General features: G+C 40.7%; 1 protein-coding gene across 1 annotated transcript in view; it reads right to left on the reverse strand.

Annotated features, from left to right (window-relative positions):
• The window catches only part of CDH2 (cadherin 2), a 207,268-nt gene extending 184,047 nt beyond the window's left edge, over positions 1–23,221 (reverse strand). Inside the window, exon 1 of the mRNA XM_074340200.2 lies at positions 22,166–23,221. Coding sequence (XP_074196301.1) covers positions 22,166–22,225 — 60 coding nt within the window. The 5' untranslated portion in view covers positions 22,226–23,221. The remainder of the gene's footprint in view (positions 1–22,165) is intronic.
• Positions 23,222–24,364: the final 1,143 nt, after the last annotated feature.

Consider the following 24,364-nt stretch of genomic DNA (forward strand, 5'->3'; position numbering starts at 1 on the left):
GACTTTTCTCTCTGCTATGTGAGTACCTGAGTCAGGAGTTATACTGAAAAGAAATCAAGGTGACGAAAGAGTAAAAAATTCACTCACAAACATGTACAAAGGAAAATAAGTGGAATTCCTTTCATAATGCGTGATTTATGGGGTGGGGTGGGTAATGGTGGTAGAGGAATGGGGACAACTATGATAATACTTATATTATGTGTTTATCTTCCAAATGACATAAGCAAATATATACAATTAATGAAGACATTTTAAAGCGCTTAGTAGGTGACATGGCAATAGAATAATGAAACTGTTCAGACCAACTCCGCATGACTAAGTTGTGGTTTTTTTTTTAAATCCAATTTACAACCATACTTGCCAGATTCTCTACATTCCTCAGAATTCCATCCATGATGTTGGAGGCTGTTAAGAAGATTATTCAAGAGCTGCTGCCACTCTTTAAAGATTTTTCTCTGTGTCAGTCATGCCATTGATGACACTTTGAATTTCCTATCTGTGGAAACATGCTTGAGGTGTGCAGAAGTTTAACCCTGGAATTTGTGATTTCTGTTTTGTCACATACTGTTCTGGAGGGAGAACACAGTGTTTTGAACAGATTTTTTAACTCTTTTGTGTCTTCATGATACAATCCAGACTAGCTTTGGTGCAAAGACTACCTGACAAAGGCCACACATGGTCCCCTGTGGCCCACTTAGTGATTTCCATCTTTGTTTCGCTTGTATTATTAGGGTGAGTCCTTGAATAGCTCTAGTATCAATGTATTTATTTTTCTGATTTACATTTCTTTTCATCAGTAACAACTAAGACAATAGTCAAATAACAGCATTGATACTAGTCCAGGAACCTGACAAATATGCTGCAATTGAACTTCAAGCCAGAACACAGCACCACAATACAACAGTTTGATGGACAAAATTCTGAGTTCTACAAACAAAATGTGGTTTAATGTCACCTTCTCAGGAGTTGAACTTATCAATACTTAGGACCATAAACATACATCAAGAGGAATCCTTGGAGATCTGTGCAATCCCCTGTGTCCTCAGTCCATGTGACAAGAGACTTCCTTGGCACGAACACTTCCTGGAGTGAAGTCCCAGAAGACGGACCGGAGTTTACCAATAGTGTCCTGGATGTTTAATGTCATGGATTGCAGCACTACACCCGCAGACTGACGTGGTTTGTAAAAGTATGACACTATCATAAGATAGTGACACAGGCAGTTTTGCCTTTAAACTGCCCTTAAAAGTTCCAGATATGTCTAAGGCAATTCCAGTAGAGATAGCCAGTCCTGGTTTAGATTGATTTTGTCCCATCACTTCATTACGTTCACCAGAGACTGCAACACGCTTACGTGTAATGTTCAAACTGTCCTCAAATGGTATAGTACTTAGCATCAGACTGTGCTAATAATTATCTTGGGAATTCATTTAACTAAATACACTGAATATAAGAGAATGCTAATATTTCTTGAGTGCTTACTGTGTACCAGGAACTGTGATGCAATGCTTTTCATGAATTGTATCTCAACAATCCTCACAACAACTCTATATGAGGTAGGTGCTACCATGTTTCCCCGAAAATAAGACCTACCCAGAAAATAAGCCCCAGTTAGGATTGTCAGCCAGACGGACACATTTAGTACATTATAACAATGTTCCAGAAGAAGATGACATCACTGTATTTGAATAAATGCAGATTGATGTACACGAAAAAATAAGACAACCTCTGAAAAGACACCCTAATGCGTCTTTTGGAGCAAAAAGTAATATAAGACCTGGTCTTATTTTCAGGGAAATATGGTATAAGACCAGGTCTTATTTTCGGGGAAACACGGTAGTGTTAGTCCTATTTTGCGGGCAAGGAAGCAAACGGAAACAAAATGACCCTAGGTCATGTAGATAGCCAAATTAGAGATGGTATTCAAACCAGCACTGAATGTCTTTGGGGACCACCCCTCACTGCTCTATCACCAAAAAAAACAAACAAAAAAAAACCCCAAAAAACAAAACCATCCAAAAGCATCCAGATGCACTACCGTACACCAAACAGGCTAAGGACTAGAAACTGTTTTATATAAATTAAGACCAAGAGATAAATTTACCTGCTGCCATTGTTAATTTTTCCTAGAATATAATTCTCACATACAATATGTGATATGACATATGTTAATAAAATAATTTCAATGCTTCGGTTCACTATGCAAAAAAATTTGAGAGAAGATCAGGTCAAACGTTCATAAACATATTGTTTTTTGGTTTTTTTTTAATTGGGGAATACTGTGTTTCTCCAAGTCATTGTCCTTCAATCTAGTTGTGGAGGGCACAGCTCAGCTCCAAGTACAGTTGCCGTTTTCAATCTTTAGTTGCAGGGACACAGCCCACCATCCCATGTGGGAATTGAACCAGCAACCTGGTCGTTGAGAGCTCGCGTTCTAACCAACTGAGCCATCCAGCCGCCCCTCTGGAGCCTCAGCGGGAGCTCATTGTCTTCAATCTAGTTGTGGAGGGCACAGCTCACTGGCCCATGTGGGAATCGAACCAGCAACCCTGTTGTTCAGAGCTCGCGCTCTAACCAACTGAGCCATCTGGCCGCACCAACATCTTGTTTTTTAAGTTACCCAAATCAAAGCCCCCTACCACCACCCCAAACTCTTCTAAAAAGTACACATAGAAAATTATCAAGTAAATATCTATCATGGCAACTATATTATTTTTCAGTAGGTGATATTGATGAGGGAATAATTACAGTCTGTGACAGACTCAAATTTGCTATAGTTGACTACCTTGTATTTATACACAATTAGGCCCGTTTCATAAAACCTGGAGCATGGTTTCACTTTTTAAAAATGGTTACAGACCTTTACAGTCCCCATAATTCTGTTTTAACTTGAATAGCTGGCCATAGTGATGATACATCTAATTCTGAGTCTTTGATAAGATAAACCCAACCCAATTATACCATTATTCTTGTGGTAAAATAACATTCACAGCACAGCTTTCAGAGATGTGCTGCAGTGAAAAGAGGGCACTGTCAATAACATCAGAGTTCAAAGCCACTCCTGAACTTGTTCCGGAAACAGCACCCTGTCCAGTCGAGTTCTAATGGGCTAAAAAATAAAGAAGTAAACCTACAAGCCCTGCATGATAACTCAGAGATTACAGAGCTAATATCATCAGTTCCAATTTCAACTTAGGGGTTGAAAACTAACAGTTTTTCTACCCATGGCTATCATGCATGAGTGGTTTAAGTGTAGTATTTGGACAGTTACACTGTGTCACCTGTAGAAGAAGAATGCTTCTTCCCCTCCTAAAGCTTCTTTCCATGTGGAAGGAACACTGCTAACTCCAATACTCCCACCTCTTTCCACTGCACCAATCAGTAATACCCTGAATGGCAGTTGTCAAAGTGTGGTTGGGGACACCTAAAGGTCCCCAAAATCCTTCCAGAAGATCTGAAAAGGTAAAACTATTTTCATAATATAATGTTATTTGCCTTTTCAGTCTCATTCTCTCACAAATGTAAAGTGGAATTTTCCAGAGGCCATGTGATGTGTGATACCTAAACATGGTAAATGCTGAAGCTGATACAGGACACCAACTTGCCTTCAATTAAGCCAGACGTTAAGGACATTTGAAAAAAATATAAAAGCACAATGCTACTCTTCCCACTAATTTCATTTTTGTTTTGGAAAATACAGTTATTATTTATAAAAATTGGTATTTGTGTTACATATGTAATTGGCTTAATATTTTTAAATGAATTAAATAAATATTATATAATTTCCTCGGTTTAATTGCTAATATGCTAACACTGATAGATATTACCCACATTATAAAAGCTCACTGGGGCACTCAATAATTTTTAAGAGAATAAAAGGGTCCTTACACCAAGAAGTTTGTGGATTGCTGCCCTAGAGAGAAGAGGGATAGGCTGAACTTAATCTGAAGACTGAATTAGAAAGAACAATCTGGGCAGCTGGTGCCCAGCTCTGTCCCCTACCCCTCCCTTCTGGGAGTCACAGGCCCACAGAAAACAAGCGTGGTGATTTCATTTTCCATGCTGGAGTTTATAGGTCCCCTGCAGCATTTGCGGTGAAGCGGGAGGAGTCCATCACTGCCTGCAACTGAGTGAAAATGTCTGTGGAATTCTGGGGCTCCGTATTAGCAATAGACACGCCCACAGATAGAAGCCACGCCCTCCAGCCCAGCCCTTATCAGAACCTTGGTGATAATTGTCCTTTCCTAACTGTTGACACTTCTGGCTTATATTTCACTCAGCTCAGAAATTGGCTCAGGGAGGAGAGGTGCTATTTATTGGGTCCCTTCAGAGGCTGTGGTATTTTGGTGCACCTTCTGGGGACCTTGCGAAATAAAAAAGGAGTCCAGTGCTGAAGGAGGTACTGGGGCTTCTGGCAGGGGAGAAAGGGTGCTTTACTCCAGCCCTGCACGTTCTTTAACTTCGGTTTTCAGTCTTGACTATGCAGTGTGGCTGGTTTTTATAGTTGGGCAGGTGGCTTTTAACATCAAGAGGCTTTAGTTCCTAAATCACAGAGTATTTTGATCTCAATGTGTGACCACAACTTATGGTGGTTAGTTATTCTCAAGGAAAGTGGCTGTTTACAGACCTGGGACAAAGACAGTGTACCCCAGGAAAGGCTTTAGGCCAAGGACCTCAGCAAAGGGGCAGGACTCACGGTAACCTTAGCCAAATGGTGAACACTTTTGGGGTGAAGGTAGTTGTAAGCTGGCCTTAGTCAAGGTCTGAGGCTGGTCAACACTTCCAGAGGTGCCCAGGGGCCCCAGAGCTAAATAAGCAGTGACAGCTAAAGCACAGAAAAGGGGGATTATTTCAACATCTACTGCCTAAAGACGAATGAGCAGAACAATATTTGCTATTTTTAAATGACAGTGAGTTCAAGAGCCCTATCAAGGTTCTCACTTTAAATTATTAATCACAGGCCTATAAGAACAGCCTCAAATTCTGTTCTCTATTCAGAGGGGAAAAAAGGAGCATGTTGGATTTTCATAGTTTGACCACAGGCTCAAGGGTCAGCTTCCACCAAGTGGTCTGGACTGGTTTTTACAAATGGAAGAGAAATCTTCCCTTGGTGACAGCCTGCTTCAGCCAAAGCAATCCCAGAGCAAGTGGCATGGAAAGAGCCAATGTGGCACAAGACTGAAAACACCTGCTCCTAAGACAGCATGTCCCCCAGTCACTCACCTGCAAGAGCCCACACTGGGGACAACGCGGGGCTGTCAGTCTCAAGTGGCTCACAGGGAAGGCAAAGTAAAAGTTTGCATGTGCTTGTTACAAATCAAAACTCATCAGGAAGAAGCTCCCAATGGGAGATTAAATTTAGCACTTTGAATTTCCCTGGGGGAGAGGGGATCTATCCTGGCCTTCTGGGTTTTCTCTCAAAAAGCTGGCATTTGAGATGCTGTCACTTAGGTTCAGGTTCAGAAATGTCCAATGGTGGCCATCCCTGTCTTTTTTGAGGTGCCTTTCTAATCCAACAGATTCAATGTCTTTAAGTCCTAATTTTCCCTTTGAACTCTGTTTAGTTCAAAGGTCATGGGTTACACGGCAAGAGGCTTAGCCTGATTAGCATTCAGGAAATGTTACACCATGGAAGGTTTTCTCTGCCCACTGCGAGTCCTCCCCTCAGGTATCACTGGCTCCCTACTTTGGTCTTTGGGATAATCATTTTGCCTGGGATAACTCTTCCAGGATCGGAATGGATTTGCTTTCTAACTTTGTCAGCTGTACGACTACCTGCATGCCCCATTAGCTTTGAGGACTCTAAAAAGTAAAGCCACAGATCTTCTAAGACTTCGTGAGGTTGGGAGCAAGACTGTCCTGACAGAGGCCCATCTCCCACTCAGGCAATCATCATGCTTCTGGATGAGCACACTCTTGATAGTTAAGAACATGGACTCAATGGTTAATCCAAAATCTGGGGAAGGTTTAGTGGAACCCCTATTCCCTACTTGCAGGTAGAGGGAACTACACTAGTAAGACCACTCCTGACCCGTTGACCTGTCCAGCAAGTTTGGATGACACAACTGGGCCTACGGAGTCCAGTCCCTCCATTACCTCTCTTTTGTTAGGAGTAAGTCTGCCAATGCAGTGCAAATATCATTATGCTGTAGGTGAATTTACAGTGGCAGGACCACCAGGTAGGAGGCCAGCCCTCATCCAGCATTGTTAAATATGGCGGGGGGGGGGGGGATTAAACCCTGAGATCTGACACATTTGAGCCACATTCTCCGATCTTGTCTTTATCAGTAATAAAGGTGGTATTTTAGTTCTCTGTCTGCTGACGTTTTATCGTATTTGTCCGGTACTTAGATGGATAAGAAGCACTATTTATTAGGTCCCTTCAAAGACGCCAAAAATTACCTACAAAGACTCAATATTACTAAATACTCAAAAGCCAGCGCTAAAAGATCAAAAAGAAACTAAGCCAAATAAATCCTTATGACACCAGCAGGCCACAAAGCCACTAGGACGGCTGAATGCTGAGGGTCTGAGGGCAGACAACCAAGATTCTTCAAGTGCTTGGGGAGCTTATGGGCTGGGAACAGAAAGTCACATGTACGTCTAGATTATTGGGTGACTACATTTCTGGGCCAAGCCAGCTTGAGGTAAGGGGAAACAGGGCAATTCACAGAACCGTCAATCACTCATCAGTTACTTGCATCTCTTAAAATCACCGCCCAGGGTTTGTGTGGCCAGTGACAGAAATTGCCTGCTTCCATGGCTTCTGGCTCAATCTGTTAGATATTCCCACTCATAAGGCCAAAGTTTGCTCCCTGAAAACTGGGTCCTTTAAGTGGTCATTCTAAAGTCCAAATCCCCCTTCAGGCTGCAATCCTTTAAAACCTTGAATAGACAGACTTATCTCGCTGCTAAGGCATACCACCTCCTAATGGTGTGCCTTTGGGTGAATGGTTTATGCCAGGCTTTGTTCAGACTTTCGTAAAATGGATGATGACAAAATGCCTACCTATCTCAGGGAGCCGATGTGAGGATTACATGAGACAATGCAGGTGAAGTGCTTGGTCTGGCACATAGTGAGCACTCAGCAAATATTAGATTTAATCAAATGATTCAGCCTTCAAGAAGACTCACAATCCTTGGAAACACATCATACAAACCATGACTGAAAACATTAGGCAAAGGAATGGGAAATAAACAGTAAAACCAAGTGACAGACAAATTACAAACTTCAGATAAGATACAAACTTTATCCATGCGGGTTCATAGACACCTCGAGAAAGAAAAAAAAAAAAAAGGCCAAAGCACATATAAAAACAATCTCTACTGCATTAGTAACCAGGAGCATGCAAATTGATATACAAAAAGATATACTATAATGCAGTCCACCAAACTGTTAGAAATGTTAAAGTTTAACTATATCGTGCACACTAAAATTATGGAAAAATAAAAATATGCAGTTTGGAAAACACTGTTGTATTATTAGCTAGTCAAGATTACCATGCACATAGCTTGCAACCCAGCAATTCTACAATTCTTCTCCTTGGTATGTAGCTCAGAGAAGACCCGCATTCCATCACCTGGGAGCTCGCTAGACATGCAAATTCTCAGACTCCAATACTGATTTCGTGAATCAGAAGCTCAGGGGGTGCAGCCAGGAATATATGCTTAACAAGCTTTCAGGTTCAGGAGAGTCTCATGCAAACTCAAGTTTGGGAAATGCAGCCCTTGAGTATTCCTGGCACTTATGCCCAGGTGGCACGTATAGGAATGTTCATAGCGGCAAAATCCTGTCACACACACAGCCTATCAACAATAAACTGAATTTATAAACTGCACCATCTTCATAGCATGTGATGCCCTAGAGCCGTGAAAATGAATAAACTACTTACAGCTATACAACTCAACTAAATGACATAATACTGAAAAGAAGCAAATGACACACAAAAAACACATACACATATATACACAAATGTATACACTATATATACAGTTATATATATATATATATATATATATATATATATATATATATATATCCACACATATACATATACATGTATGCATGGTACATTTATACATACACACATATTAGGTTGGTGCAAACATAACTGCGATTCTTGCAATTATTTTTAACCTTTTAAACTGCAATTAGGTTTGCACCAACCTAATATATACATTTATATAAACACATGTATCCCTCTATATGGAATATATACATAGATGGTAAAACTATAAAGAAAAGCAAAAAACAATTATCAGAAAAATAAAAATAGTGGTTACTTCTAGGATGAAGGGATTGGGAAGAGTACTCGAGTAACTTCCAAGGCACTGGACGTGTTCTATTTCTTATCCTGGCTGGTAGTTACACTGACATAGTTTCGTATACTTGAATTATTGTTTAAAATGTATGATTTATATACGTCTCTATCTACGTGTACCATATTTTACAACAGAAAAAGAGAGTGTTTTTAAAGGTTGAACTTCATACATCCACAAGCTAGAAATGGATATCAATCTTGCCTTAAACTTTTTACCTGCATTGAAATAAATATCAAACCTAGGAACACAGGGTCTGACGTCAGGCTGCTGGTATTTGAATCCTAGTTCCATCACTCAATAAAATAACTGGGCACCTTGATTTAACCTATTTGTGCTTTGGTGTCTTCATACGTAAAATGGGTATAATTTTTCTGCAAATTAAATGAATCAATGCATGTACTTAAAACAGCACCTGGCACATAGTAATTACTAAAAAATTATGTGCTGCCATTAGGATAGGATGAAACTAAGTTAAAAGCAACACTTCCTACATCTGATTGTCAATAAACCAGCATCTGCAAGAACAATTAATCTACCTTCACTCTGTTTTTGCAGATTCTGTGTTGGCATCGACCATTGTAATATTACCCTCAACCCTCTCCTCTCTGTTAGGTCCTCATCATCATATTAAAAGTATTCAGAGACTAAATAACTTACTCTGGTTCCAGGCTACTCTGAACAGACACACACACACACACACACACACACACACACACACACACGCTTCCATACCAGCCCATTAAAGAATTAAATCACAGAAGAGACAGACCTAGAAACACCACAATAGCTCCTGTTTAATTACCTGTAATTCCCAAATCAAATCTGTTAGAATTTAAGGAGGAAGGTTAACATACATGCCCTTCCAATGTGGCTTCCAAGTGTGGTCTAAGGAACAGTGGTGGTAGCTCATGCAATTTACAAGTAATTCTGCTATAACACTGAATAAAGCCTTGCTTGTATCAAGTGCTCAAACTTATTTAAATAATTCAATTATCGCTGATTGTTTGTGTAAAGCAATGGTAACGTCTATGCCCCCAAATCTTCAAAGATCTTACATCCTGCTTATTATATGAAAGCACTTTTCTAAGTGATTTACATATGTATTAACCCATTCCCTCTTCGGTAACAACCTTATGATTGATGCTGTTTATTATTCCTACATTACAAATGGGCCTCTGAGGGATAGAAAAGTCAAAGATGGTGTCCAAATTCACACAGCAAGTGTCTGAATCAGGGCACAAATACTGGTCATCTAGTTCCAGGGTCCCCATTTCTAACCATTGTGCACAACACCTCTCTAAGCAACTAAAGCAATAAAATTGGAGCGAGAAAACAAAAACAAAAACATGAGATCTTCAAATCTACAGAAATGTTATACATAATAATGGAAACATTTCAGTTAATAGAAATAGAAATTTTATTTCACAAATGACAGTCACCCGTGTGTCATTCTGCATATGTGTGTTATGTGCATAAAATCTGGAGGTGGTGGGATAAAGCAAGACCTCCTATCTCATCCCGTCTACAAAAATAAAATTCAGACAAATATCTAAATGTGAAAATATAAACAGATAAATACAATGTGATATAGCATGAGGTTTGAAAAGACTGTGTTTGGAGGTAAATAGTCTCAATTTATATCTTGGTTCACTTACCAAAGAATAGTATTCCAGAAACACATGTTTGACAAATATCTTTAAATATTTGTTTATTTTAATTATGAAGAACCAAGGCTTAGTAAAAAATCAGAATCTTGATCATATCCATTACTTATGCAAATACAAAAAAAAGTAACCTGTTTTCCAAAATGCTTTTATTTTAGGACATAAAATGTTATAAAGGATCTGCAGATGTTATCTACATTTAAATATGCCACTATCCCCCTTTTAAACATAGTTCCACTGGGATGGCCTCAAATAAATGGAAGATCATAAACCAAATCATGAAACCAAATAAACCAAATCATGAAATAACTCAGTTTCATTTACAAGGTACTTAACTATAAATCAATTTGTACATTAAATCAATGGTTATTATATTCTCCTCAAATGTTCTTAGTTATCCGTCAAACAGAAAAGACATAACTGTAAATAAAATTTAATCCTGAAAACACACTATATGTAAACAATTACTTTTATGGTAGAAAAACTATATATAGGGACGAAACACAAGCAAATACAAATTATGTTATCAATAAGCTAAGGCCACACAAAGTGTACAACCTTTGTTAAATATTGTAAAATGAAGTCCACACGTGTAAGAACATAAATAAACTGGAGCTGCTTTGGAGCAAACAAATCCTTGGTGGGCCACTACTTGTGGAATTTGATTCCTTAGTCCTTATCAGCATGCATAGACTCCTCCACCTAGAATCTAGATTTACTCAGCAACCATTACAAATTGAGAGAAAAGCCCTCTAGAAAGAAAGATCTTGGGACAAGTATGTACTCAGCATCCTTCATGGCAACCTCTCAGATCTTTAAAAAAATCTACACAAACACAAAAGACAACTGACTGTACCCAAAGATACATTGAACCGCCAGAAAAACTGACAGTTTAAAAACTGGCAGTTTGTGGCATTATAACCCCTCAATTTAACCTTTTTTTAATTAAAAATAAATCTGGTTAAGGCCTCATTGAGAAGTGGGCCACTATTAATCTCAGAGAAGGTATTAAGTACCATATCACTGAAAAGATTACAATCTGTTAACACTCAAACTTTCTGCTTGACGACTTCAAGTCAAAGAGACATTTAATTCTTTGCCTCTATCCTCCTTCTGATAAAAAGAAGCAATAACTTACTGAATTCCAAATGTCTTTGGCTTTTGGCTGAAACAATTATTACCAAATTATCAGAATTACAGAAAAAGGTATCTGAGGAGGAAAACCCACAAAAGGCATTTCCAGGCTTGACATCATAAACGTGCAAGTGACTGTTAGATGCCGTGAAACAATCAGTCTCTTCTTTTCTTTCTAATGTTCTTTTTTAAAAATCCATTTCAACATAATAACTTCCCAGATATGTCTATAGTGTCAACGAGTCTCTCCTAATTTTGTCACTATTAACAAATATATGACACAAACCTATGGATTTTACAAATTGAGTGGAAGATGCCAGACACAAAAGAGAATATAGTGTGTGCGTGAGTTCATGAAGTACAAATATAAACAAAGTGATCTATGCTATTAGAAGTTAGGTAAATAATTAGCATTGGGAGATGGGTTAAAATTGGAAGCGGGTATTCCTGGGAATGCTGGTAATGCTGTGACTTGTTTGGTTGCCGATTCAATAGTATGCTCAATTTATGAACATTCAGAGGGTATCCACTTATATGTTTACTTTCCTGAATGCATTTGATACTTCTATAAACTGTGTGTGACTGTGTGTGTGTGTGTGTGTGTGCGTGTGTGTGTAAAATTTAAATTCTGAATTCCCTGTAACACAGGAAGCAGAACATTAGAACCCAATCTTGGAGATATTGGCACCAGACAGACTATTGGGGATGAACACCAAAGGAGCTGCAAAAGGCTAGTATTTGGGCTGTACAAAGCATATTTTTCATTATTTACTAGACCAAAAAGCCATAATAAATGAATCACAGACTTTGAACTGCTGCGTTAACCATTAACACAACAACAACAACAAAATTAAAGTGTTCAGAGTCTTCAGTTTATTAAAGATTTTGAGATTAGAATTACCATACGACCCAGCACTCCCTCTTCTGGGTATCTACCTAAAAAAAATATGATAACATTTATCTGTAAAGTTATATATACCCCTATGTTCATTGCAGCATTATTCACGGTGGCCAAGACATGGAATCAACTGAAATGTCATTTGATAGATGATTGGAAAAAAATGTTGTACATATACAAATGGAATATCACTCAGCATAACAAAAGATGAAACACTGCCATTTGCGACAACATGGACGGATCTTGAAATTATCATGCTAAATGAAATAACTCAGAGAAAGTCCAGAACCATATGACCTCACTCATACGGGAAATATAAAACTGAAAGCAACAAATGGGTAAGACAAACAAACAAGCAAAAACTCATAGACACAGGCAGCCATTCAGTGGTTGCCAGAGGGTAAAAGGGTTAAGGGGGTCAAATATACGAGGTCCGACACTTAAGTCAGTGAACTTATCCTAGAAAAAGTGCTACATATATTATTGTTGCTGAATATCACTACAGTCACCTTCAAAGTACTCCCCTTGGGAAGCGTTGCACCAATACCAGCACCTAGTCCACCCTTTAAAGCAATTTTGCAACTCTTTTTCAGGAATGGCCATCAGAGCTGTCATCATATTACCATTGATGTCCTGAATGTCATCAAAATGACTTCCTTTCAGTATTTTCTTTATCTTTGGGTAAAGAAAGAGGTCATTGGGGGCCAGATCAGGGGAGTAGGGAGGGTGTTCCAATACAGTTATTTGTTTACTGGCTAAAAACTCCCTTACAGACAGTACCATGTGAGCTGGTGCATTGTCATGGTGCAAGAGCCATGAATTGTTGGCCAAAAGTTCAGGTCGTCTAACTTTTTCACAAGGACTTTTCAACACTTCCAAATAGTAAACTTGGTTAACTGTTTGTCCAGTTGGTACAAATTCATAATGAATAATCCCTCTGATATCATTGCAACAAGTTCACAAACTTAATTGTCAGACCTCATCTGGTGACTGATGGACATTTGACTTTGGGTGGTGAACACCCACATGCAATACACTGATGTTGTATTACAGAATTGCACATTTGATATCAATACATTTTTATTAACCATTGTCACCCCCCAATAAATTTAACAAAAAAGATTTATGTTAAGCAGAAGGAGTGAATTATATTCCCTTTAAACTTAATAAAATTAATAATTTTTTTAGTAATTTATTTCAGAGTTCACTTAATAGCTCCTCAATCAACTAACAGACATGTTATTGGAGATTATAGTCCAGCCAAGTGTATCCATCCACGAAAATCAGTCAAATTACAAACAAAATAGTTCTAGGCTTTCTCAACAGCAAACAAATCAGTGTCTACTCAGTCACTCCACAAAATATTCACAGGAACCTGTTTGTAGTACGTCCTTTTGAAATGCGGATATATATACACACACACACACACACACACACCTATATATGTATATGTATATACGTATATGTATATTTTAACAGATGCCAAATAATTTCATTTGTGGCAGAAAAAGTAATTCAAACTATTTAAACATGGGAAAGGTGCCATTAAACAATAAAACATTTTAAAACATAGTGATAGAATCTCCTGAATTTCTTTTCACACAAAAGAATGTGGAAAAAAAACAGTTAAAAAAAAGCATAGCCTGAGAGTTTCTATAAACTCTTAGGAAGTATTTAAGTTCCAGAACTCACATAAAAGAATTACTTTTTGAGCACATTATCAGTGTATTTTTTGTTGATCAAGACAATTTGAAGAACATTATAAAACTAACTCTGAATCGTTTCCCTAAGAATTTTTTCTTTCTGTAAGAGAACATATTTTAAACATGAGTGAAAATCCTAACCAACCATTAGATTTTTCCTTCAGATGCCAAAATAAATCAAAATATTTAAGGTCAAGATTAAATAGAGAATGTAATTCAAAAGTTAACTACTTTTTAAAAAAAGTTTATCAACTCCATAGAGAAGAATTGAAATTCCTTTTTAAGGCAACATTCGTTCCTTGAGTATCATATTAAGAGTCCCAGCCTGTTAGAAGGAGAAAACCATGTGCTTTGCAGTCAGGTTCACTTCTACCATGACAGATAGGGTTTTACTGTGGATTCTCATAATATTCAAAATGCCTGAGTTCCAGTTCCACCATTTCTAAAATTAGAAAATAAAACCACCTATTTCCCAGTGTTACAGCAATAATTAACGGAGATAACATATTAGCTTCCCATTGTGAAGTTAAAAATATTTCATTTTAAGGTTTAGTACTACCAGACATTGTTTTTAAAAAATGATTTGAAGAGGTAGCAGCAACTATCTAAAGTTTCAATGGTTTTCCCTGGCATGTGTGTTCTTCGGAGTTATATGAATGAACTATTGAAAATTATGAAAAATAAATTGTGAAATGTCTTAGAACTACATATGTGCAAAAAAACTGTAAGGGCAATTTTAGAACCCTTACTGAAAGCAGTACCACAGAAGTTCTATATATAATGCAACAGAAGAAAGCTGAAATGAACTCAAAACTTATTTCAATAATGAGGGAAACTGTCACTTCACATTTCCATTTCCAGTTCTAGTAATTTTTGGAATACTAAAGATTCCAAATTATGCTCCTTTAATTAATTTTTTCCTACTTCCTTAATCCACTAAAATATTAATATATTTGAATTGGGGGATGGGGGAATCTGGGTATAAATGTTTTAAATTATAATGAAGTAAATTTTTAAAAAAATTAACAAAGAAGCCAATATTAAAACTACAATATATAGCTGTATACAAGTCTACACTATGGTCAAGTAAAATTGTTTAACATAAAAACCAGTATTAAAATTACAATATACAGAACTACATAAGTACACTATTACTCCAGTATTTATTTTTATTATAGTCAGGTATATTTTGTAGAAGAAAACCTATGAACAGATCATGGATCAAGCACCTAAGTTACTCTATAATGAACGTCATATTGCATTTATAATGGCACCTCCTTTTAAATAGCTCAAGCTGTTTTAAAAGCATTATACAACTAATTCTCCCAATGCTTCTTTGAAAAACCCAAGTTGAATAGTTTACTTCATCTAGGCAGTAGACTAGAACATCCTATACTAGATGTTTTTCTGTATCTCAAGTTCTAGACACTAGTAAGGTCCACTTTAGATTACACTTTCACTATCAGAAGAGATGAAAAATTAAACATTCAATCAGTCAAGAGAATGCAAGATATATCACAATGGTTTAACCAACTAGTATAATTTCGGCACAGATAACTCAGTATAGTGTGGTCATTCCATGCTACAACATGGAAACTTATCTATTATTTAACTATCCATTAATTTAGCCAATCTTCCTTGGACCTACTTATAGCTCAGTTTGCTGCTATAGGTTGTTCTCAACTCGACTTAAGGATGGTCTAGTGTTAATTTAGGTCATCTTCATCTTCCTTCTATTCTGCTTGATAGTCTATTCTTCAGTTACAGCTTCTATCTGTGGTCTTTGTCCAATTTCTCTTCATTCAGAAGCCCTGAAACCCCACTGATTATTTTGGCTGTCCTTCTCTATAGCTCTTCTAGGTGCAAGACTGACAAAAACACTGGATGGTTTAGCAATCATTTTCTTGACCACAAACTAGAACTAAAATGTTTTATTCCACACAGTAGAGGTTCTCAAATCACGCTGCACATTACACCTCAATTTGTCAAATCAGTTCTTATTGATGGGATTTTCAGAAATCAACTAATCCAATCTTTTCGAATCATAAAAAATGCTTCCATACATATCCTTATATATGTATACACACAACGTGTTCCTCATGAATACAGACATAGCTGCAGAAAAATAGCCAGAGGAGTACCTGCTCGGTAAAAGGGCTGTAACTTTCATGCTCATCCACATCACTCACTTTGATCATTCTCATTGAGGCTATCTTCTCTCAAAGAAATATAAAAGAATAAAAATAATAATTTGTATTCTTAATTATATTACATTTCCCTTTCTTTAAGCCTAAGTGGCCCTCCTCCACCCCTCAAAAATTTACTTTCAGTGGTAAAAGCAAAACAACCAATGAAAAAAATTATGTTTAAAAGTCAACATATAAAATACAGAGGACTTCTAGCCTATCATATATGATAAACCACTGTTAATAACCATAAAATCACAGCGTACTATTGTATCTGAAAATCCTTGCATTTCAGGTTAAAAATTAGTCATTCAGTCACAAGAGTCACAGAACTGAAAAGTCCCTTAGAGATCAACTAATCCAACCAGGTCCAATATTTCACTACTGACAAAAAGAGGTCAGAGAGTTTAAGAGAACAAAGCACATCTGGACCAGATTAGAACCCCCAACTTCCTGCCCTTGACACTAGCTATTGCCCTTGACCCTATGTAAGGGCAGCTCATTTGCACAGAACAAAATTACAGTACTCTTGATGCCCTAACCACCATAGACTACTCTGCTTATTATTGTATTTGGTGAAGTCATACACACTCCATTCCCTTTTGTGTCTGGCATCTTACATTCAATTTGCAAAACTGTCCATATATTTATGTCATATATGTCTTAACAGTCAAAAAATTAGGACAGACTCATTGACACTATAGAAATATCTGGGAAGTTAAGTATGTTGAAAACTGATTTGCTATTAGAAGTCAAGTAAATAATTAGCATTGGGAGATGGGTTAAAATTGGAAGCGGGTATTCCTGGGAGTGCTGGTAGTGTTTCTGATTTGTTTGGTTGCCGATTCAATAGTATGTTCAATTTACGAACATTCAGCAGGCTACCCACTTATATGTGCACTTTACTGAATGCATTTGATACTTCTATAAACTGTGTGAGTGTGTGTGTGTGTGTGTGTGTGTGTGTGTGTAAAATTTAAAATTTGAATTCCCTGCAACATAGGAAGCATAACATTAGAACCCAGTCTTGGAGATACTGGCACCAGGCAGACTCTATTGGGGATGAGTACTAAAGGAGCTGCAAAAGGCTAATATTTGGGCTGTACAAAGCATATTTTTCATTATTTACTGGACCAGAAAGCCATAATAAATGAACTTCAGACTTTGAACTTCTGTGTTAACCACCTTGCATGACACACACACACAGTTATCAATTATCAATTGACACTTCATGCCAAACTGAGATACATGTTGCAGAAGACACATATGTCACACATGTTGATAGCAGTCCTCAACATGTATGATGTGTGAATATATATGCAACCCATTTATATGGGTTGCGTGCAGTAAGTATAGTTGGAAGCTCAGACAAGGAAGTGCACTGAGTACTGAAGAGAGTAACAAGAAATAAAACTGAGCAGTACTTATGTGTAACCTAAATTTTCCTTTTAAAAATTGTAGTACAACATAAACTGTAATCTTTATTTCCAAATCTTTCCAAATTCCCATTTAGTTCCTGAATGCACCTCCTTCTGCATACTTTAAACCCAGCACTTTATATATGTAGAAGATATAGCTCTTACTAAAACATTTATCTGCCAGGCATGAATAGGGTTGTTTAATTAAAATTTATCTACATTTATTTAAATTCACAAAGACTAGCATCTGCTCAAATTAACTGATAGAATTTGCTGGAAAATAAGGACAAAAATAAGTTTTAGTATGAAAAATCAGATATGTGAAGCATAATGATTTGTTGGTAAATTATGTTTCACTTATAGTTCTTAACCCAACTTGGAAATACTTAGGTTCTAAAAGGTGTACTAATGGCAGATGTAAAATACTTGAATAATTACTCATTTGAGTAATGACAAAACCCAAATTTCAAATCTATCACGTTTTTTAAATGGTTGATAAAATTCACCACAAGTCTGCAATGCTTAAACTTGATTACTTTTTGTATTTGAGCCAAAAGAAAAAATTTGAATAATGTTAACTTGGGCAAAACAAGAGTGCATACACTAACACCACATTTCTTAAATAATAGCTCTGATTTTTCTTTAAAATATCACACTCTAACAAGACTACCCCTTGGAAAACAGAATTAGGATTTGAGTTACTTAGGATTTTTTTTAAGGCATTTTAAAGCAAGATTAACTGTTGCTTTAAATCTTGACATTTCCCGATTAATAATCCTAAAGCTTAATGAGGCACAACTGATTTAAGCAGTGAAGATTTTTAATGAAAAAGGAAATTAAGGACAGTTTGGTGCAATACACTGCCACCAAAATAATCTGTTCCAAAATGACTTTAGTCTCTACATGTAAAAATACAAACTATCTAAAAAAGAATTCCCTCTTAAAAAATTTCAGTCCAAAGTTTTAGAAGAAGGTCAAAGCAGACTTTAGTAAACAAATAAAAGTCAAAAAGTGCACTCTGTAAGTAAATTGTGAACTTGCAATTGTGGCCTAAATATATACATCATCTTTTAAAAATGTGCCTATAAAATATTTTAAGATACACAAATTATTATTTTTCAAATCATACCTAGTATGTTTGCAATGCACCATCTATTACTAATGACCACAGGCCACAAGATAAGAAAAGGGCAAAGATAAGGTATAACTATGTCCAAAAAATAGAATAAACTGTGAACACCATGTTAATTCTCCTTTCTTTCACAAGAACTTGTAACAAAGACACATGGAAATCAAATAAACACCAAGACATACATATCTTATACTTAAAATGATTAGCACATCCTAGATTCTCCACATCCTAAAACAAAGCTTCTTTTTATGTTTCATGTGTTGCATGTTAATCTCCTCAAAGTTTATACCTAAACAGATGAAAATCACTTATGGCTCATGCATCTTTTTTCATATGTCCTCATTCAGGGTTGAATGCAGGATAGATGTGCTAAGATAAGACTATGAACCCAGAATATCTATGAACATTAAGGTGATGTCCTTGATGTGTCATAACACATACGAGTGTATTTAAATTAGAACAATAGAATTATGCAATCAAAATATGAACTAGGAAAACAAAACAGGTTTCTAATCTACTAATTACTGAGTAGGTAGTAAAAGTAATATTGATTTTGTTTCCCTGATGATAAATCTATTCATAGATTTGAAAGTCACTGTATAATTTAAAAGAAAAGCCTATCATAACTTTGTCATATCCCATGATCAGTGAAATTTAATGCTCGAATTCTACCTTTTTTTAATGAAAAGGACAATGCTAATACCCTAAATTAAAACGAGGAAGAATGGAGAAAATCTTAAAGCTAAATACCATAATATGCAAAACTGACCAGAATATGTAAATCTAGGTAAAATAATAAGAAAACTAATAATCTCTCAAAGTGGAAAAAAAGGTGTTCAAAGTAAAACAAGGTACACTTCAGTTAACAATTAAAGGCATAAAGTCCTTCTGAATGTTCAATTATTCTTATTTAAAATGGTCTGAAAAAATGAGGTTGCTCTGTATCTACACTAATAACCTATTCATTCTCTTTTCAGAAACTCTTGGCTCCTTAGTCTGTCCTGAAAAAAACTAGACTTTTAATAGCAGATGACTGCAGAGGGGCCATTTTCACCTTGCAGATAGATCTTTGTTGTTCTGGTGTGTAAAGCAGACCATTAGCACAGTCATTTCTAATCTCAATTGTACAATCCACATTTTGCACTAACCCTAAAACTCATGTTGCATAAACTGCTGTGCTTCCACTCCTAATGACCTTGCAAATCATTCAATGTTATTGCTTGACTTGTAGCCATGAATTAGAAGACTGCGAAACAACGTGATGATAAAGTTATAATTTCCCCTTTCCTGAAGGTTCATGAAAGTCAACGCCAACACTGTTTAGAAGAAACTGAGAAAAGAACTTACAATGGAAAAGATAAGCGTAATATTTGACATTTATAAATAGTATTTTAAAAAATACTTAAGGAAAAAAGTAAATGACCTACAAAATCCACACCTGACTTCAAGGTAGGTGACTAAAAAAGGAAATGAGATTACTCCATTGGTAGCACATTTAGTCCCATGGTAATAATGATCATCAAATAAATGTGTCCTTCTGCCCTAACTTCACTGTATTCAATTAAAGCTTACTTTCAGATAAAAAAATTAGTGAACATACCATCACATTCTGAAAATTTATTATGTCCAAAAAAATGTTTTTAGAAGGTATTTTTAATTTATGACGTTCTTTTTTAAAAGAAAGAAACTATCTGATGTCCCCAGTACTTATGAGTTTATTTTGTATTCCCCTTAACTTCAAACACTTGAATTAGCACTTTTTTTCCTCTTCCCTTTCAGCCTAACCTCTTTAATAAACCCCATTTAAAAAAAAAAAAAAAAAAACAAAAAACACAATAAATGAAGTGACAGGAGGTGAAAGAATGAGGAGTGTGTGCTCCAAGAATAAAGAGTGGTTTTATAACAGGAGGTACTTTTGTTAGCAAGTGACTGGCAGGTCTCCTCCCCCAAGTTAAAAGAAATTCCATCCACTCCCGAAAACGGCAGAGACCAAAAATGTCTAGTCTAATAGTTCTGAAAGCCCAGAGTCAGGAGAGAGGCAGGAGGGCAGACTGGCCAGTGGGGGAAGGGGAGAAAGACCAGCAGGAGACGAAAGAACAAAAGCAGAAACCCAAGAAATGGAAAAGAAACAACGGGACCCGGGCGGCCAAAGAGCCAGGGGCGAGGAGAGAGCAGGAAAGTGGGAGAGAGCGCGACCTGGGCAAGAGAGCGCAGAGCGGACGGGGCCCGGCTGACGCTCCATGGCGCACCATGGACAGGGCTCGGCGCCGCCAAGCCCACACCCCTCTAGGGGGCGGTGGGAGAAAGCGCTAAGAGACCGTGGGCGCCGGCCCTGTCCCGCCCCTAGTGTCGGTAACCCCCTTCCCTCAAGCCGCAGCGCGCCAGGCCCTGAGCGGTGAAGACCACGGAGGAGGGTGATCCTTACCATCTGTCCCTGCCCTGCCCCGGCCGCCCCCGGCGCAGCCGCACTTCGGAGCTGCGACCGCACTTTTACGAGCTGCCACCGGCTGGCCACCACCCCCAGCCGCCGGTGGTGCTCAAGAGGCCCCTCCGGAGGATTTCCCGGGAGACCCTAGACTGCTATGAGGGCAGACACGCCCCTCTCCGGTTGTTGTTTTGGGACCCCACGGCCTGCGGGGGCAGATTGAGGACCCCCACCAGGCCCCTACCAGGGGACCGCGGCCGAAGCGCTCGGCGTTTCTTCCCGGGACCTAGCTGGCGGCCCGGGCGGGGCCTCGGGGCATCCTCCGAAGGGGCGCCGCGGGAAAGTTGGGTGGTCGGCCGGGCTGGGAAACGGCGGCGCGGAGTGGCTAGGGAGCCTGCGACCTGCCTGGAGCAGGTGCTTCCTGCGGCGGGGAGCCTCCTAGTACGGATTCCATGAGAGACTAGGTGGCATTCTCCCGAAGGTGCGAAAAGTGCGGAGGCTCCGGGTGAAAGCACCCCCGGGGCAAACGCAGGGCAGAGGCAGCCGGACCGAGGAAGAAGAAAAATAGCCGAGTAATGGAACTTCTCCCCCTTGGGGTGGGATAAAGGGGTGTACCGGCAGGAGCTAGGTGCGGAGGCGCAGACCCGCAAGGACTCCAGGAGGCAAGGGGGCGAGGTTTTCTTTCCAGATGGGACCGACACAGCAAACGTGAGGGCAAGAGAACAAGAACAGGAGGCAACTCTGGGCTGGGGTAAGGACAATAGGACAGTGGAGCCCTCTGGCACCGGGAGGCGCGCGGGTGCCAGGGCGGGGTGGGGTGGAGGCAAGTCCCGTAACTAAGACACCAGAGTGAGAAATGCTACTGCAAACTCACGACCCATCCCCGCAGAAATAAACAACAACAAAAAAACTGGAGCAAAGTGCAATGCGAGGGGCGAAAAGCGTAGAAAACAGGGAAACCCTCCGGTATGCTATCCTACCTCACCGTACTGCTGCCTAGAGATACCTCCCGCGAGCTCTCTCGACCACGAAGGAGGAGCAGAGGGGGCCTGCGAACGGCTTCTTCGGGACTCGCCAAGAGAGGCGTGGGAGATCAGCCGGCCCCGGCAGCCCTGCCCCAGCGACCGGCTGGAGCCTAGTGTCTGCGCAGCTCCCGGCCGCGCGGTGCGGCACCTCCCTTCCCGGGTGCGCAGCCCGACCCCGCAGCGGCGCGGGGAACAAAGGGACCCGGCGCCGCCCGCCCCACCTCACCCGCGGCCCGGCCCGCGGGGACCGCCGCGTACCTGAAGCAGGGCCGCCAGCAGCGGCAGCAGGGTCCGCGGCGCTCCCACTATCCGGCACATGGAGGCGGAGAGGGGCCGAGCGAGGAGCCGGAGGCGGCAGCAACAGCAGCAGCACCAACAGCGGCGCGGAGAGAGGGCTCCAGGCAGTTTCCACCCCCTTCCCTACCCCTCCCCACCCCACCCCCTTCTCCGCTGCTCTCCTCTCCCCGCCAATGGAGAGAGAGCTGATGAAAAATAGCGGGCCGCGGAGTCCGCGGGACTCGCACCAGGAGTAATAAAACAGACCCAGAGATCAAGGGGCTGGGGAGGGGGCGGGGGGAAGACGAGCGTGCGTGTGCGTGTGTGTGTGTGTGTGTGTGTGTGTGTGTGTGTGTGGGCGGCCGCGGTGGCAGCGCAGGCGGTTCTGCTCTGGCCCAAAGCGCAGCGGAAGCTGGGAGGGATGCAGGCGGCTGCGGCGGGGACCTTGGCCGGTGTAGGATGCGGAGGTGGAAGTGGAGCGGATGGCGCTCCACAGGAGCTCCGCAACGCGAGGTTTCGGGCTCGTGGTTTTGCTTCCTCCGGGTCCCCTCTCCAAGGCCGCTCGCCACGACTAAGACGCTGGGAAGAGCGCCGCGGGGAGGGCGCTCCGTGTCTTGCGCGCTGAGCCCACAAAGGGCAGCAGTCCCGCCGCCCGAAGCTTCCGCTGCGTGGGGGCTAAGGGCCGCTTCTCGGCTCCCCTTTCCCGTCCCCGGGCGAGTTGGAGACTGTTCTCCGGTCTCGGCCGCGTGGGGGTGAAGCTAGAGGCCCGCGTGGCCGCTACCGCTGCGGCTCCGTCCCGCGAAGCAGCTGCCACGGCCGAACCTGCAGCCTGAGCGCCAGCACCCGCCTGCCGGTCCTCGCCCCGCGCCGCTCACTGCGCGCGCCGCCTCACCCCCCACCCCCCCGCCGCAGCTGCCCGCGAACCCCGCTCGGCCTCCAGGAGCGCGACCGGGGCGAGCCAAAGCCACCGCCGCCACCGCTCTCCCCGCGCTTGTCGCACGCGCTGCTCTGCTCCGCGGCCCGCTCCCCTCTCCAATCCCCTCCCGCCGCTGCCGCCGCCCGTCCTCGCCTCCGCCTCCCTCCTCCGCTGTGCCTCCCGCCTGCTTGGTGGCCAATCGGAGGCCACTAAAACTGCGGTGGTAACCGGCCGGATTCACAGCAGCCGCCCGCCCCCGCCCCGCCGAAGCGCCCCGTTTTTGCTGCAGCCCACGGGGGGTCGCCGGAGGGAAGCCTGGGGTTCGCGAAGCACCGCCGCGGCAGGTGGAGAGGCTGTGGGAAATAAAATAACTTGCGCAGGAACTTGATTGGTGGCAGGTTCCTCTTTGGACAGCGATGGGGAATCAGATTAGTAATCGGAAGTAATGCCTCCTTGGTAGCCTAACGCACACTTGTCTTTATGTTTTGTCTTCTTTCGAGGTAGATTATTTTTCTGGGCCGGGCAGGATAGAACAAACTAGTGACGCAGGCAAAGCCTATCCTGGCCTTGGTTGTCTGAGGCGCTTGCCACTAGCCACCTGCGGGCCCGTAGGGCGGAAGCCGCGGTCTCTCTCGGGTGCTCTTTCCTCTCCCACCTTTGTGGATGTACTGGAACAGCCCAAGTTTGTGTTTTTGTTTTCTTTTGTTCCCTCTGGGAGTTTGAGAGTGCGTGTTATTTTATTTGAAAAATCCTGTTTTATATTTCTGCTCCTTAGTGGTACAGTTCATATTTTTCAGCAGTTTCAGGGACTTTGACCTCCACCTTACACCACCCCCAACAACGAAAAAAGAAAAGGAAACGTCAGAGGGACGCAACCTAAAAGCCAGAAGGCAGCGTGAAAATAGGATTATCTAAAAGATAAAAATGACTGATGCAGAGTTCACACCAAGTAAAGGATTTTTACTTCCTTCTTTTAAGGCGGCATGAACTTGGAGTGAAAAGAGTGAGAGACTTTACAAATTTGGGTCACAAGCATTTGTGGAATGGAGAAAGGGGTGAGGAGCAATTGATTTTGGCAAGGTAATAAATTTTTTCCAGAAACTTATTTTCAAGTTTCACAGGTAAAGAATACCGTTTGTATCTAATCATTTCAACACTGGAGGTCGTGGAAGTTCGTTGCAGTTAATGGACATAATAACTCTTCATCTTTGGGTACTGAAGTGTTAACATTATTTGAATTTGAGTTTCAGGATACTGGTCATTTA

The sequence above is a fragment of the Rhinolophus sinicus genome, chromosome 4 (genome assembly GCF_057876585.1).
Source record: "Rhinolophus sinicus isolate RSI-liver-muscle chromosome 4, RSI-T2T, whole genome shotgun sequence".
Lineage (NCBI taxonomy): Eukaryota > Metazoa > Chordata > Mammalia > Chiroptera > Rhinolophidae > Rhinolophus > Rhinolophus sinicus.